The sequence below is a fragment of the Bombyx mori genome, chromosome 12 (assembly GCF_030269925.1).
Source record: "Bombyx mori chromosome 12, ASM3026992v2".
NCBI lineage: Eukaryota > Metazoa > Arthropoda > Insecta > Lepidoptera > Bombycidae > Bombyx > Bombyx mori.
This window is the reverse complement of record NC_085118.1, coordinates 4,489,325-4,507,861: the sequence shown is the minus strand read 5'-3', so window position 1 is coordinate 4,507,861 and position 18,537 is coordinate 4,489,325. Positions and strand designations below refer to the sequence as shown.

Here is an 18,537-nt window from a genome sequence, read left to right as displayed (position 1 = left end):
AAATTTTCAGTATGTTAAAAATTTGAATTGGCGCGTAACCGCAACGATGCAACGCAATAACTGCAACACGGTCTTCTTTAAGCGTCCACTCCATATTTAAAAATGAGTAAAATTCTAAAAGTATACATTTTTATTTTCATGAACAATTTGAAATTCGAATTCAATAAACTTTTTTGTGGCCAGCATTCTAAAAGAAAAGTTTTTACTGTGTGACAATACTTATGACCTGACTAGTTATATAGATCTATTATTAATAGAGTAACGAGAATATAGACAAGTAAATATTTGCTTCTGTGGCAGTCCATTCATTTTCTTGTTCTGTTTAGTTACTATTTCCATACCTTCTATATAGAGAAATGTTAGGTATCTCAATCTTGAGTGAAAATCTCGAATTTCAATCTTTAGGCGAACACAAGTATGTCTAATTGTAATTTAATTAATACAATAAATCGTCAATTCTCATAGGTAATTATTATTAGACACTTCACGAAAAAAATCATAAATGCATTGGTTTAAAATTGTATTGAGTGGGGACGAGCTTGGCCTAACAACATTGTCTCCACTGACTTGGTCTATACTAACATTTTTCTGCATCACACAGTATATCGGTCGGAATTACTTTAGAGTATGATACATGTTTCTTCTTAGCTCTACAATGTCGATATATTAGAATACTCACGGTCCTATTCTTCAAGTTCTTAACCCTGCAGAGTAGCCTCACGGGATGACCGACCAGTCCAGTAATATTCTTCGGCGTACCCGGATCGAAGTATGGCGCATCCGGAGACCCTTGCCACTCGTGTAGGAACTCAGCACGAAACTGTCGCGAAGACATGTCTGTTGTTGTGCCTTCGGGAGACTCCGTACCAGAGTCAGCTGATACAAAAGAAAATGCTTTAACAATTACAAAATAAATATTTTAGATTTTAATATTGTGCGATGAATATGCTTTGTATATTTGTATGTATTGTAGTGGTATATGTAACAGCACTAAAAATAGGTACTTAAAAGCTTGTTGCTGGATTTTCCTCATAAAATACATACAAGATTAAGTGGATTTCGTTGTCCATAAGCCAATGGTTGTGTCAAGGTATAGATAATATGATGAATTTGTTCATCGACCACATCTTGTAAATAAATGATGTGGATTTATTATTTTGGCTGTGTAGTTTGTAGACTAGCATCACCCAATATTTTTCCTTGTTTCTACCCAATATTTTTTCGTATCGTAAAGAACTTCGTGATACACCGAATGACTAATTGCGTTTTCTGAGTATTATACCAATGTACTACGACCGTTAACTGACATTTAATGGTGGTGAGGCGCATAGTAAGCATGCATTAGATACGTTATGATGCATTAGATACGTTATGTTACTTATTTCTGCCGCGTAGTAGTGATGCTTTCCGGGTTCAAGGGTGAGACCCCCCACAAAAAAAGAAAAGACAATTATATAAGACAAGAAGAAGAAGATAAATCAAAGGAGAACAGAAAATCCGCCACGTCAATCGTAAATATTGAATATCAAGTTACAGGAAATCACATTAGAACTTACACAACTTGTGATGCACACTTAAAATTTAATTAAGCGATTTCTGAAAACTTCCGTATAATGAGTTTCGTATTTATTAATGGAAGTGGCGTTAAAGTTTAAATTAGTTTCGGTTGAGTGGTGCAAAACGATGCTTCCGGCCAACCGCGACGCTTTTTAGCATAGCCTTAAAGTAAATAATCGAATCTTTATTTATAATTAATTTTTAAAGGAAAAAATTAATAAATACGTCGTTATAGTCGCTGTTTCCGGGTATTCCCGTCTTTGCCGTGTTTGAAATTTTATTCTATAACAATAAAAAAGTCGTCGTTTTATAGCAGAAAAAAAACTTGGTTAAGTCACCGTCCATTGAATTGTTGTCATCCAAAAAAAATCCACAGTACATTAGCCTGTATCTATTTCAATTGTAATTTTGTTTTAGCTAAACCTGTAATTCAATGGTTTCAGGTAATAAATAGGACCATTGCAAGTCAGCGTAGTAGAAACAGAAAGAACTCTTAAAGTGAGGATTATCTCTTGCATTTCTATACCAATAAAGTCCAGATTTCAGTAAGCAGCAGTTTCGCTGTGCCTCTGTCATTGTTGAGGTCTACCAGAAATTATTACAGCTTATATTTCTGCCGTCCACCTCAAAATCATCAATGGCAATAAAGAAAACCTTATTGGCCCCACTCTTCAGGTTATTACGAGATTAAATTTCCACACCAATAATCTTGTTTTTATTAATTATTCTTATTTTAAATCAAGCTTTAATCCGGTGATTTGGAAACCTAATGGAAAACGTTGATATGTGTAGTAATCAAATTATTTCACATCAGGGACGAACGAAAATATCAGCGAATGCTCAAAAAGAGTTCATGTTGGTTTGTGGGTTGATGTTTGCTTGATGTTTTCGTTTTTTGAGAAAATCACCACCCTATGTTAAGCCTCACCAAAAATGTGCCACTTCAGTCAATTTCCTGTGGCAGTAAAACATTTATCTAGTTGCTCAAGTTTATTAACTTAAAAAGTGCCTTTTGATAACGCGTTTTAAAGGATTTTATTTTATTAAGTTGTTAGCTGTTCAGCGTGTCTTAAGAATAGCGCTGCTCTTCGTGCGGTGCTTTTATGAATTTTACGGCCAATAATGTGATAACTCAAATGGATTTCTGTATAACAATAATGAATAATAAGTTTATAGCTTCTGCTGTGATATGGTTCATGAAGATTTCTCCATGACAAATTTTATTCGTAATTCATGAACAGAAATGTACTTCAACCACTACAAGGTCTTTTTTTATTGCTTAGATGTCTGGACGAGCTCACGGCCCACCTGGTGTTAAGTGGTTATCGGAGCCCATAGAACCCCTAAGTGCCGCCACCCACCTCGAGACATGAGTTTCAGTTTTTATAGTACAACAACTGTCCTCTTTTCTAACCGAAACAAAATACTGCTTCACCGCAAAAATAGGCAGGGGATGGTCCCTACCAGTGCGGACTCACAAGATGTCCTACCACCAGTAATAAATCTACTTCGCTTATTCACTGTCGACCGATTCGTCTGCTTAATTCGTATATCATAATGATTAATAAGAAACAATACAAATCAATTTGTATTTCTTTATTGCTTTTAAGGTAGATGAGCATTTGGCCCATCTAATGATGAACGTGTATCGTCATAAATGGATTTAGTAAACCTACTGTCGATGCGCACAAATAGCCATAATATGTTAATAAGGACTACTTTAAGGTTGTGATATTTATGGTTTTCGGCAAGAACAAATGGCATAAAATATACGAAGAATCGAAGAAGAATGATTACTTTACAACAAATGAAAATAGTTTAATCAGATTTTAATCCAGTTCAATACATTTAATGTAGTATGACCTAAAAGACAAAAAGCGCTTTTCCCCACTGAAAGGTTCATAAAAATCACGAAATTTCTGCTCCAGATATCAGGTTTTACGGAGATCTATTGGGTTTTTAAGACACGACGTTCACAAGCACCTACAAGCCACGCATTTAACATAACATCGTCGCTCTTTCAGAGCCAGTCGACTGAACGGAAATAAAGTATACGAACCTTGTACCGAGACTAGGGACACCATGACTTTGCTTTATGCAAAAGAAAATGGCAAAAAAACAAAAAAAAAAACTTCAGAGGTGTCAAGGGACACCCGGATGGAACGAAGTTCCTTTCGATTAATTAGTGAAGGAATTGTAATTATTTTTTTAAGTTATAATAATAAATTACGGCATTATGAAGAAGAAAAAAACAATACTATGAACTAAATTACTATTGTTGAAACGATATCTCGAGAAACTGTACTCATTACGCGGACCAATCGGATACGAGTAATGTCACGCGATAAGCGCCTACATGTTGATTGGTCAGAATGACGGATCTAACAAGTGTCGTGACAACTTTTCGTAAGATTTTTTTCCGTCTAGCCCCCTTTCACAACGCGCGATAAGGAACTTCGTTCCAAAACCTCTTTTTTATCTTTAGTGTAATAAATTTATGAGAACATGGTTATCATTAATTATCACGCTCAGAGGAGTTTTGAAGAAAAAAATGGAATTTTTGTTGTTGTATTGACGGCATAATAATATGGTCATCAGGTGCATCTAGTGTCATCAGCGAGTTATCACCGAAGCTTATGGCCATCAGTAGAACCTCTGAGAACTTTTTTCAACCTTTAACATAAAAGCATACTTTATCACAGTCGTAAACCCTATCGAATGGAAGGGATGAGTTTTTTTCTGGGACTAAGACAGTTCTCATTTCGAGAATCGTTTGAAGAGGATCGAAACGGCCCAGATACGGCTTCGGCAAATTAAAGGCAACCATTAAATCAGAATATTTATAAGAGCAACAGTTTATCAATGGGTTACCTTATTTTGGTAATGGACTAAACCAGCGGTGCGCCTCTACTGAAATATTCATACAAATAAACGGGGCACTGTCCCGGAGAAGTACGCACGGATGGTGATCCCACTTTTTCTCATGATTTACGGGCATACATCATTCAGTTTGAGAAAATTGTATCCTCATAGTGTTGCGAGCTTGACTGCCTTTTATTGGGAAACAGCTAATACACTATAAAATGGTTTATTATTTTATTTTGCGTTAAAAAGTAATGGAACCCAGAGATTTAGTGTTTTTTTTCTTTTAATCCGTTAAAATATAATTGATGTTATAGAAGTTTATGTTTAGATTCCATTAAAAAACTTATTTCGTTAGTTTTCGAGATTTATTTTTATTTATAGCAAATTCCAGTCACGCTCCGCTGTGACAATCGCAATACACAACGATGTTTAATATATGTAGATTTGTTTAAATTAGCTAAACGAAAGCTAAGCCCACTGTAAGTTTTTGGTGTACGGTTTCGAGCAAGTGCTTATTACTTATAAGTGGACAAATTTTGATCCCTATTGGATTAACGATATGGCAGCGCATAACAAGAAAAACCAAACATTAAAATTTAATATTAAAGTAGTGGAACCCAGAGATTTAGTGCTTTTTTTCTTTTAATGCGTTAAAATATAATTGATGTTATAGAAGTTTATGTTTCGATTCCATTAAAAAAAACTTATTTCGTTAGTTTTCGAGACTTATTTTTATTAGTAGCAAATTCCAGTCACAGAGCGTGCTCTGTCGTGGGTATTACTATATGTAAACAGATATGTGTGTTAATCGTGTAGCTTCGCTATTATCATATTGTGTCATAAAACTTCCCCGGAAAGCTAACGACAATTCTACCAAGATATATCACTATTGGAGAAATGGCTTAGAAACGCAGAATGACGCAGCGAGAAGGAACAAAGAAACATTGATTTTATTATTATGGGATAATTATTTGATTTTAATACTTATTCAACTTCACAGACTGTTTTTCTTATATTTATATACTAGCGACCCGCGCTCGCTTCGCTTCGGTAACTGTAATTTATTATTGATTTCTCCACTATTTAATGGATGTCATTATACATATAAACCTTCCTCTTCAATCACGCTATCTATTAAAAAACTGCATCAAAATCCGTTGCGTAGTTTTAAAGATTTAAGCATACATAGGGACAGACAGATATAGGGACAGAGAAAGCGACTTTGTTTTATACTATGTAGTGATTACTGCATTGCGTGAGACCATAATGATAGTTCATATAATTCCTATGATCATTAATTGTGGCGAGAAAATTTGCCTGTTATATGTCGGCCACATAACCGATACCACTATTCGAGCAACTCGTGTCGTTACAATTTCGAAGAAAAAGTCTTTTCATTTATTTCTGCCACAAAATCGATTTTCTCCGAAATTTGCAGGAGAGTTTTTTTTATCAGAATATTCAGATGTTTACGTCTTACTTAAAGTGTTACGTACTTACCGACGAGGAAAAAGAATCCATGCAGAAGAGATAGCCATAAAACGGGTCTGGCTCCGCTCACGATAGGGCCCATAACGACCGTAAGGTATCGATATCTGGAAACATACTGAAGTGTTAATAACCTTAATATAGATTTTTTTAGCACGTTGAAAATTATTGACACAATAATAGCATTAACGTGCTTAGAGCAACTTAGGTATCGCATACGTTCGAGTATTTTTGGGTTCCAGAAACTAATATTTTTTTGAGAATCAAACTAAAACCTAATTTAAGTTCTTTAGAAACTGTGTATGTTGAGATCCTATTCTTATTGTTATCAATGCCGGTAATGTCGATGCATTTGTAGCCGATCGATGGTTTATAGCTTGATCTTCGAAATTACGTATTGAAATTGTTTTTCTTAACAGTTAGAAATAAAACGACGCATTTGTTGGTTTGTTCGTAGAGAGAAGAATTTTTTTATTTTAAATATTACTTAAGTGACATATGTCATGTTCTGGATATCATTCCCCATTTTTGGTACCTATTAACATTATCGATGTTTCGGTACAAAACTTGGGATCATTTATAGCTACCTTGTTGATTTCTGTGATACATTTCATATTCATTGAAAATTTTGTACTCGTAATAGAAACACTGGAAAGGACTGGAGGAGGCCTTCACCCGAGGAGGGGTCCATATCGAATAACAAAAATTAACTCGTACTAACATTTAGACAATAAGCATTAATAACTAACTAAACACTAACAAATAAATACCACATTTCAAATGAAAGTTCAGGATAAGGAAATACAGGCTTTTTTAATTTTTTATTTTATTTTTTATTTTATTTATAATAGAAACACTAATGCTTTTCCTGAACATAGACGGTCAAATAATTATTGTTGTTAGCTGTAATTATTTATTTGTTTTTGTTGATTAACGTAACTCAGAACGGGAGGGCTTTAACCAACCCTTTGTTTATTTCTGATCGAAAGCAGTCACGCTTTTACACTTTGAGAGTCTAGTGTTATTCAATACTATCATATCTTCGACTGACTCGACGATGGAATTTTTTTAGCGCTGCTGAGTGCTGACTTGAGTTCGGTTTCCACATTAGGCAAACGTTCGTGTGATGATCAGGTTTGTTTGGTCTTTACCTAGGCTTTTAATTTCTTTGTATATATGTGGGAATTATGTTTTCTTGAACGCATGATAATATGATGGATGCAAGTTGATGTTTGTGAACGCAGCGGTATATCGAGAATGAAAGGGGATGACGTGTGAGATGACAGATGAACGACGACGAACGAAGCACGAAGCACGAGCACGACGAAACTATTATAATTTGAATTAATAGTATTGTAATAAAACGTGGAAGTAACCGCGAAACTTTTATTCATTGTCTGAAGCCTGCATCCCACATATATTTAAACGCATCTAAATATGTATATAATGATATGGAGTATTTCAAAACGAATAAACATCAAAAGACTTAATTGCGTTTTCTGCTATATAATAAAAAAAAAACATTTTAAGCCCTTAATTTCTTTTAAAATTAATATTGTGGCGGTGGCCATCACAGAACACGAGATATTTGGCAGATGCCTGAATCTCGCTTACGACATTTTTAAGATAAGCTTGCACATAATATACAAGTTCCGAACAACAACATAAGGACTGTTGGTCTACCGAGCAATATCACCCGCTCGATGGAAGATCTCTCCTTTCGTTGTTCTACCTACGATATTGAATATTAAACAGTAAACAGTATTAATAAACTATACAAAACTGAACTCTCTTTTTACTGAATGCTATACTGCACTCCATGACACTGAAGAAAAATCCTTTTTAAAAACTAAAGAGTTTTAAATAATAAAGGTTTTATTTACATGTATATCGGTCTGTGTTTCCCATATTCCCCTTCCCATCTAATGTTAGTTTGAGGTCAGGTGGCAGTATGTGACTGTCATGATAATCAGGAACTTGAATTACTTATCATTGATTAGGCAAGTGCACCATGGAGCTTATCTACTGAATCACGATTAAAAGAAGAGTGACTGATACATTTGTCGTCTTGTGCGAATTTAGAGCTAAAAGGGTTTCAATTTTTTTTTTCCACCGCCATCCAACCGAAAGTTCCAATTACCATAAAATGTCAATCCAAAACTGGAATTTGCATAAAGCCATTCCTTCAATCTCCTAAAACGAAAATAAATTGGGAAAAGAACAGTCGATTTTCACTACAAAAGACGGAACATTCAATCGCGCAGGCTTTAAACAAGAGTAGATAACGCTGATTTTATCTGTCTGCAGTGTCGCGCAGCGGCCCTTGTGTTATCTCGGGGATAAGTCTCCAACGTTGCGTTGTTTTAACATCTGATTCTAAGTAGAAGTTACTTTTAAATTACACTTTTATTTAAAAAAGATGTGTGGTGTCGTGGGACACCGGATACGAACGATTTTAAGTTACGTTTTAAGTTCTTAAGGTATAAAGAAAATAATTTTTCGGGTAGGTATACATTTTTTATTATGATTTTTTTATTCATAAAAATAATCGCAAGGGTCTACCACTCCGCAGTGCAATGGAGCAGCCTCGCCCGGGGGATCCGCCTGCATGATCACGGTATCCCCTACGCCAGGTAAGTATGATTTAGCAAGAGAAATACGAGAACGTCTATCAACTGTGTAACGGCTCGTCACCGCGATTCAGGAATTGTTGAATTTACATCTATTGATAACAAAATAAATAGAAAAAATCTTACGTTACGGACGTTTTTTTCCGGTCAGGGTACCCCTCCGCATCGTCCCATAAGGAACTTTGTTCCAAAACTTCCATAGTTTAGATTTTCATGATCTTAAAACGATAAACATTGGTTTCAAACATTGGCGAAAAACTGGTCCAGTGAAGGAATTTAATTATAGACATGAAAGGAATTAGGCTGGTAGGCACCTTTCGGGGTAAGTGACGGAGAACGAGGACGTTTTAAGATCAAAATTCTTTTTCAGCTTACGAATAAAAAGGTCAAGTAGAACGTTGAATTTGTCACATCAGTTGTTGTATTAAATGGACAAGCTTGAGCAGGATTTAATCATAAATTTAGATACGAAAATCGGAGTAGCCTTGATCAGTATTCGTTATAAAAAATTATATTTCTTGGTTTTAAGTGTTCAATGAAGCATTAGATAACAGAACGTGACTATTAGTCACAATATCAATCGACCTCATGTCTCAAGGCGGTACGACGCGAGATCGAAGTTTTAAGTTTAATTGTATAGTTATATTTAAGTATCGTATAATCAAACGGTTAACTATAGAGTTTAAATTTACTGCATTCCAAACATTTGTGTCCATATGCACCTGAATCTATAATCCCAAACATCGTGTCTAACAAATCCAGTCGTCAAAAATCAGAATGCGTAAGACGTAACCATAACATTGGCCCATAGAAAGATACGTTTGTCTTTATCTCGTTTGAGTTATTGCTTGGTCGGAGACATTAAAAACTTTTACACTTACGTACCGGTATGTAGAGTGACCACACATTTTAAATATAGTACGGACCAGAGAAGTGACAAGTCTAAAAATACACTTTATAGATCGTAATTTTAAAGAGTAATAATACCATTCAGCCCCATTGAATTTAATAATTTATCTTGGAGTGTCTGTTTGTAATATTGAAATAACCGCTTTTTACTACATGCATATACAGTACATACACCAAAATAAAAATTTTTACAATTTTTGTATGTCTGTATGTCTATCTGTCTGTTTGTTCCGGCTAATCTCTGGAACGGCTGGACTGATTTTGACGGGACTTTCACTGATAGGAAGCTGATGATATAAGGAGTAACTTTTTTTAGACTAGCTTCGCCCCGCGGCTTCACCCATGGTACATCAATAACCGCGGGTAACATCGCGGGACTCAGCTATCAATAATGAAATTTTATGTTTCCGAAGCGAAGCAAGGGCGGGTCGTTAGTTTTAAATAAGATCATACGCCTACTCGCGAATTTGTACTCACTGACATTTACGCTTACTTTCATTAGATAAATAACAAATTTATATTTACGCTGATTTCATTCTGAATAAGATATAAAGTGTCTTATATAATTTTACATACATTATATATAAGATGTACATAATATTGTAAATAATCTCCTCACTGAACAAGGCAATGTAAGATATTTAATATGTTTTAAAAATCGGTAGTGGGATTATATATGGTATTGAAATAATACCATTAACTATGTCATTTATAAAAGTTGATTTACGTATACATACACATCGTATAAGTATCAAATTTATTTGTTGTGTCCGTTGAGAATATATACTTTTGAAGTACTATAAATGTAAGTACAGAGACTTCATCGAATATGACGCGAAATTGACTTATTTAAAAACTATCGAAAATTTACAAATCATAATCAAACGTTCAAGCCAATAAAATTTGTTGGTTTTGGAATTCGTCATCGAAGTCGTCGTGGCCTAAAAGATAAGACGTCCGGTGCATTCGTATCTAGCGATGCACCGGTGTTCAAATCTCGCAGGCGGCTACCAATTTTTCTAATAAAATACGTTTATAACAAATGTTCACGATTGACTTCAACGGTGAAGGAATAACATCGTGTAATGAAAATCAAACCCGGAAAATTATAATTTGCGTAACCACCTACTGGTGGTAGGAGCTCGTGTGAGTCCACCCTGCCTGTTTCTGCCGTGAAGCAGTAATGCGTTTCGGTTTGACGGGTGGGGCAGCCGTTGTAACTATAGCTTAGAACTTATATCTCATGGTGGGTGGTGCATTTACGTTGTAGATGTCTATAGGCTCCGATAACCACTCAACACCAGGTGGACTGTGAGCTTGTCCACCGATTTAAGCACTAAAAGAAAATCATGGGACTGTCTCGTTACAAATAAAACGTATGGTCTTATTGAATACATACCCGTGCCAGTAAATACGCGCATGTCGTAGAATCTCCATTCCTTTTAAGGGAATCGCAAATAAAATTGTCTTGTAATGTCGCGAGCCCACAGAATGTGAAATGTCCATGCACTGGAGTTCAGAAACATTTTGGTAGCTATGTTATATTGTATGAAGATTTTTAAATTGAATTTTTATTTGTTTACGTTTTTGGCATCATTTTTCAATGGTATTGAATTGTCAAATACTTGATATATGAGGTGCTTTGTTTTTAGGTACAGGTCTGGTTTCACTACGATCACTTTTATACTATATGGTTGGATCAGCTCAGTGTACCTGGTATTAAGTGGTAACCGGAGCCCATAGACACCTATAACGCAAATGCGGCCACCTACCTCGAGACATAATTTCTAAGTCTCAGTTTTAACAGTACCACGGCTGCATTGCCCTTCAAATCGAAACGCATTGCTGCTTCACGGTAGAAATAGGCAGAGTGGTGGTATCTACTCGTGCGTACTGAAAATGTCCTACCACCAATTACTCAAATTATATTTTCTGGGTTTGATTTTTACTACACGATGTTATTCCTTCACCGTGGAAGTCAATCGTGAACAATTGTTAAGTACGTATTACATTAGAAAAATTGGTATCCGCCAGCGGGATTCGAACACCGATGCATCGCTTGATACGATTACACCGAGCGTCTTATCCTTTAGGCCACGATGACTTCTAATCTGACGACCTTCTTATGCAAAGTAGTTAGTTACCAATCAAAGAAATGATAATAGCATAATTGGCTATAAACATTTTTGGTTCATAATGCTTTAAGATTAAAAAATACTGCATTGTCACAAGCTGACTTTGAAGCTGTAGTTTACTTACTACTTTTAGACTACGTTAGTTTAATATTCAATATTTTTAGTTTGGATATTGCCAACTCGCAAGAAAAATTTACCAGTATTTTGACTTTTTCTTCTGTTGACGTGGTCTAAAATAGTGCAAGTCAATACTAGTAGTATGTGGTAGTATTCTATTAGTAAGTAGTATTGACAGAGCTTATGGTACGGATAGATACAATAATCTTTCAACTATCAAGCTATGGTGCATTCCGGTTCGAAGGTTGATACAATTATTCGTGTACCCTCGACCATCAGTAAGCTTGTCTAACTATATCCTGTAAAAAATGTGTTCTGCTTTAATCTGTTCTCAAAATAAAAACAAATTTTAATAATGCACACAATCAGCTTCCATCAAATATGACATAGATTGTAATTTATTAACAACACTTCATAAATTCAGGCCATTTAAATGCAAATTATGAAATCCGTTGTATTATGAATAACAATTTCTAGTGACATTCATAATTTATTTATTCACGAAGTAAAAGAACATTAATACCATTTGAATGATTGGATTTTCCAACCCAAAGGTCATGAAAAAGCAATATACGTTGAAAATGAGACTTTTTTGCTCGTAAACAGGGATGTGACAAAAAGACGAACGTTTATTATCATTGTTTCATGCGAATGTCGTAAAAGATGTGATTTATCTGAACACTTCTTTCAATTACATACATATACCTCGAATTATCTGTAGCGGTATTCAGTGTACAAATTATTAATACGATACAAACAAGATACTTAAGGTAAACAGACCGGTTAAGTGACGATTCCTTTGAAACTGTATACATAAAATATGAAAACACCCAGCAATACTGCAACGGATAGCGTCTTCAGAATAATAACGCGATACACTCCAGCAAAAATGTATTCTTTGAACACGAAATAAACAGTGCTCTCAGTAAAATGGGACGCTAAAGAAAGCAATGAAAATCGCGAATCATTGCTAGGTTTCATGAGATATTGTCGCTGTGATTTATGATGCAGAGTGTCTGATTGGATGGTATGGAAGCGTACGATGGAAGGATACGTACTTTTCAACATTGACCCTTTATGTCTGATTGCGGTATTTTTGTTACGGTGCTTAGTGACGTAGACCTTTGATGTATTATTTTAAACGATGTTTCACTTTAATATATATGCGAATTAGTATTTTTTTAGATGGGTGGACGAGCTCTCAGCCCTCCTGGTATCAAGTGGTTACTGGAGCCCATAGACATCTACGACGTAAATGCGCCACCCACCTTGAGATATAAGTTCTAAGGTCTCAGTATAGTTACAACGGTTGCCCCACCCTTTAAACCGAAACGCATTACTGCTTCACGGCTGAAATAGATAGGGTGGTGGTACCTACTCGTGTAGATTCACAAGAGGTCCTATCACCAGTAATTGCGCAAATTAAAATTTTGTGGGTTTGATTTTTATTACACGATGTTATTCCTTCACCGTGGAAGTCAATCGTGAACATTTGTTAAGTACATATTTCATTGACTAAAATATGCTGTGGGCAAATTTTTAAGTATTTTTTCATTTCATAATCTATTGTATTATATTATAGTTTAGTATTTATTGCGTGATTATGTCTTATATGTAGTATGTTTAACAAGGTTACGAATTTATAATCTAAAAATGATTTGTTTTGCGGTTTGATTTATTTTAAATTTGTGAAAAAATCGATTCTCTTGTTGATTGAGTAAATTATTACACTGTACTATGGCTGTGAGTTTAATTTCCGGTTCGAGAAAGTTTGGTTTCTTTGTAAACTGTATTTGATATTTGGGGTACTTTTTCATATTTCGCGTGTGTATGTTCGTAAAATATCCCTACAAAATCCATCGTATTTCCATTCATCCATCACTCTGGGACAACTTTATTTTCGAAGCTCGGAAACGCTCGAAGTTAACGGAAACAAATCATTTTATTCAAACATTTCACATGCAGTGTTTATACTAGGAACTTTATCAGGGTCAGATCGTTACAGTGTATGTTGGCAACAGTTGTTGATAATTGTTCCCTACGTATGTTTTTAACGCTTACATTGTTTCAGTTGTAATATAATTTGACATATTTTACTGGTGGTAGGATCTCTTGGGAGTCCGCACGGGTAGGTACCACCACCCCGCCTATTTCCGCCGTGAAGCAATAATGCGTTTCGGTTCGAAGGGTGGGGTAGCCGTTGTAACTATACTGAGACCTTAGAACTTATATCTCGAGGTGGGTGGCGCATTTACGTTGTAGATGTCTATGGGCTCCAGTAACCACTTAACACCAGGTGGGCTGTGAGCTCGTCCATCCAACTAAGCAATAAAAAATAAAAAATATTATTTTTTATGTCCCCTACAAACGAAGCAATCGAACGTATTACTAATATGCGGTTGAGAGAGGAAAAACTGTTTTATCGAGGATTGGGGCCTAAACGATAACACATCCGATGCAATGATAGAAATTGTGTCTGAGTTCAAATACCAGTTTAATTAACGCAATTACTTATTTCTATTAAGAAAATTATATTTAACATATGTTTTTTATTTAACGAGTTCTACGACGAATGATATCGTGTAATAAAAAAAACACCTCCTGCTTATTTTTGAAGCCCATATGACTGGTATTAGTAGATACAATGACACGGTATTACGTGTCATTATATCTGTCTGCCACCCTAACTTCCCAATTCTTTTGATAGGAGAGCTCCGAATGTTATACGTTGCTCTTTGGGCAACTTAATTTAAAAAAAAAGATGTGTGCTGTCGTGGGTCACCGGATAGGAACGAAGTTCCTTATTATAAAAATATTAATTTTAAGTTCTATTCGTGGTATAAAGAAAATAATTATTCGGATATACATTTTTCATTATGATTTATTTATTGATTAAAAAAAATCTACTTTACAAAGTTATCAGCTTTATTTTATTTACAATGATTTATAAAAAATATGTAATAATAATATACAAAGAAACAGCTATTTATATGAATAATAATAATAACCGTCATCTCGTAGACTATACATTAGGTACTGTATAGCCATCATACTAAGACTATACATAAATAATAAAAATCTTACGTTACGGACGTTTTTTCCCGGTTAGATACCCCTCCGCATCCTCCCATAAGGAACTTCGTTACAAAAATACTTTTGATGTCGTTCCTATATCATAGGATCATTCATAGAAAATACAAAAAAAAACACAATCACCAAAATTCACAAAGATAAAACAGAAGCTGAGTGAAAATGTAATTAAAATCACATTACATTCATACACGGATAATACATATAAAACAAGCTAATACATATAAAACGAGTAAAAAACGAATCCCCTTGAACGTCCATAATGAAAATTTCCTTTCTGTAGCTTTATTTGGCTGACAATAACAAAACGAACACAAAATAATCCCGCGTCAAGTTTCGTATCGACTGAAATGTCAAACCGGGACGTATATTGGTAAAGTCTAACAAGCCGAATCAAAAGGATTCACAATTCAATTGTGCTCCAAATTCTATTTTTAAATTAGGACGATTTAAAATAGCGTTACAAAAATAAAAGACGAACAAGCGAATTAAAAAAAATATATAAATAAAATTTATGTTTTCGGAACTATAATATCATTCACTCGGTGGAAGACCTTTTCTTTGGATAGCTCACTATAGACTGGGGACTTGGGACTGAAGAAATACGGCCTATGCACTGACATTCATATTCGCGGAGCAATTGCCATTGAGCTGATAGTTCTGCTTTGGAGAAGCTCGGGCAGCTGTTAGTAAGCCCACAAGAAACTGGAAAGGCCTCCGGGCCACAGGTGGATTACCTGTTTTTTATTGTAAAAAAAAACTTACAACATCAGTTCATCATCAATCTCGACTATTGCAGTCGTTTAGCTCAAAATAAGTTATCAGCAGTACATGTTTTACCTTACACGAGTATGTACTGTAGTAATTGTCACTTTAGGAATGATTTTGTCTAAGTGTAAGTATCAATAAACAATTAGTAATACAAAATAGTTTGACAAATTAGCGTCTTTCACGCATTCTTACTGGTGGTAGGACCTCTTGAGAGTCCGCGCGGGTAGGTACCACCGTCCTGCCTATTTCTGCCGTGAAGCAGTAATGCTTTTCGGTTTGAAGGGTGGGGCAGCCGTTCTAACTATACTTGAGACCTTAGAACTTATATCTCAAGGTGGGTGGCGCATTTACGTCGTAGATGAACTGTGAACCCAGCATCTACCCATCTAAGCAATAAAAAAATATATTGTAATATAAAATAGTTTTGACAAATTAGCGTCTTTCATCCATTTACTGATATCGTGGCTAGGTTACACTCATATTAAATATTTTTTGTTGGCATCATACTTTAAATCAACACACAAAATTTACTCCAAAAATGGGAAACATAGGCGTTCGATACAATACGATGTCTAAAATGTCGCAACCTGTCAGGTATCAGTATAAGTCGTAGTAACAATACTCTCCCCCCTTTCAATGTACCATTATGTCATTGTGTTATATCAAATTGAATAAAAGGAGTCACGGACATTGTACAAATGACTGACAATAAACTCGATTGTAGTGGAACGAGGCGATTTGTAGGACATCAGGTCACTATCTAGCTTTATGTACGCGTTTAATAAATTGCCTCTGATGTTGGAAGTCTCGTAGTAATGATGAAAATTAATGGTGAAATGTTGTTAGATATTCGTTTTACTGTTCCAATTATGTAATGTAGTAATGAGAATTACGAATGTATCGCATCTTATTAAGAATCATTTTTGGATTTACTATAGCAAAAATTCCATGCCTGTCTTCTGTGCATTTGCAAAAAGCTCATTAAAATAATTAACGCATAAAAACAAAAAGAAATAAAATTTATAAATTTGATGCCCAGGTTTATGTACTCAGAATACCACAATAATTTAACAATAGTATTTATTCATTCGCACAAGAATCATGCCAAAATTCGCACCTTGGATAACGTTGACATTGGCGCATTCTTCTTTTTATAGTAACACCCAGGTTATTATTTATCATACGGGACAGGAATAGGTCCCAAATTAGCCGTACATTCTAGTGCAGAGGGTCAGAGAGCCGTTATATAACACAATCGAGACTTCTACCTCTTATCCTAAGATAACGGCTTTGACGTCGTTCTTATTATTATTATGATCTGTATTAGACACTGCCTCGCCTGGGAAGACGGCAGGACACACTCCGGCGAGGTGGGCAACAATCGGCCGGAGGGTTAGGGACTATTGGGAGAGAAACCGGTGAACTATATGGGCATTATTATTATTACATGCTTACCTACCTATCTATAAGCTACTTGCATCCATTTTGAGAATCAAAATTCAAAATCACATTTTTAATAATAACATCTTATCACCTAATCAGAATAGATGTAAGGCAGGGTCTCGAGGTACAAAAGATTTGCTACTCATTGACATGACCATTACTCAACAAGTTCGGCGGGGTAAGAGGAATGTTCATATGGCTTGGATTGATTATAAGAAAGCGTATGACTCTGTGCCTCATACAGATATTATTATTATTATTTATTTATATTTATTTAAAATCTTATTAATTACATAATATTTTTTTAAAAAGATATTAAAAATACAATTTTTAAAAAACACTATATAAAAATAGATTGCCGCTGATGGCGGTTTCTACGACACAAGCCACCAGTGGTTAGGACTCTAGAGTGAGAAACCTCCTCACAATGCGTGCAGTATCGAGGATAACTGCTTTCTGTATTAGGCCCTTAACCCAGCTGGATAACGAAAGTTTCTTAAGATGTTGATCGAAACTTTTCGCTATCAAGCCGTGTACCGATACAACTATTGGAACAATGATGGTTGAATCAACATGCCACATGGGGGTAGTCTCGTGGGCCAGGTCTAAATATTTTATTAATTTGTCCTTTTCTACCTTCACGAGGTTCTCGTCATGAGGAATGGTGACATCAACCAACACTGCTCGACGCGCAGATCGATCTATTATCACATTATTATTATTATTATTATTATTAAATCTTTATTTCAGTAAAGAAACCATACATTTTGTTAGTAAGTATACTTATAATCTATTTTAGTAACTCAAAAACCTCACACATGTGTTGTGTGATTTCTGTGTGCCCTAGAAATTATTAAACGCTATGTGTGTCCTTAAGCTCATTGATACATTTATGCAAAAAAGTACCATTAGTTTCACAATCTGCATATTAATGAATTTTGGTCAGCCCTTAATAATATCTAAATTTATTTATGACTGTGAAAAGTTTTACGAACAAATTAATAATTAGAACCGTTTTTTCTTATCATTTTGTTCAATTCGTCCATAAGGTTGCTCAGAACAAAATTACATGATGACCTAAATAGTTCGATACATTCCGCTGAATCCATATAATATCTTATATTTGAAGGACTGGGTGGACTTCCCACTTGATACTTCGATCCTTAAGGATATTTTGTGTCAAGTCTCATATCTGTAATGATAATAAGGAGGTGTCCTCGCCACACAGCTCGCATACATTTTGGGTTTGATAGACCGTTAAATTAAAAGAGTAACTGATGTACAGTTTACATATCTTCCATGCAGAATCTGCAGGTACTTATAGTCTATGTTTAAGTTTATACTGTAGAAATGCTGTCTATAATAAAAGTCCAGTGAGCACGCCATCCTGATATCTACAAAGTTTTTTAGCTTTATCTTGTTTCTTGTTGTCTTTTGTTTATAAATTTAATTTTTTGTGGGATCTTAGAATCGAGGCAGTCGTCTATTCTAGTGAGATTTTGGTATAGACACAGTTCTTCAGTACTCCATAG

General features: G+C 35.0%; 1 protein-coding gene across 1 annotated transcript in view; it reads right to left on the bottom strand.

The window, feature by feature from the left end:
• Positions 1-18,537, bottom strand: part of LOC101742067 (igLON family member 5) — a 44,968-nt gene that overhangs the window by 12,287 nt on the left and 14,144 nt on the right. Inside the window, exons 2-3 of the mRNA XM_012693134.4 lie at positions 5,923-6,017; positions 680-876 (exon numbers count right to left, since the gene is read on the bottom strand). Of these exons, the coding sequence (XP_012548588.1) occupies positions 680-876; positions 5,923-5,995 (270 nt within the window). The 5' untranslated portion in view covers positions 5,996-6,017. The remainder of the gene's footprint in view (positions 1-679; positions 877-5,922; positions 6,018-18,537) is intronic.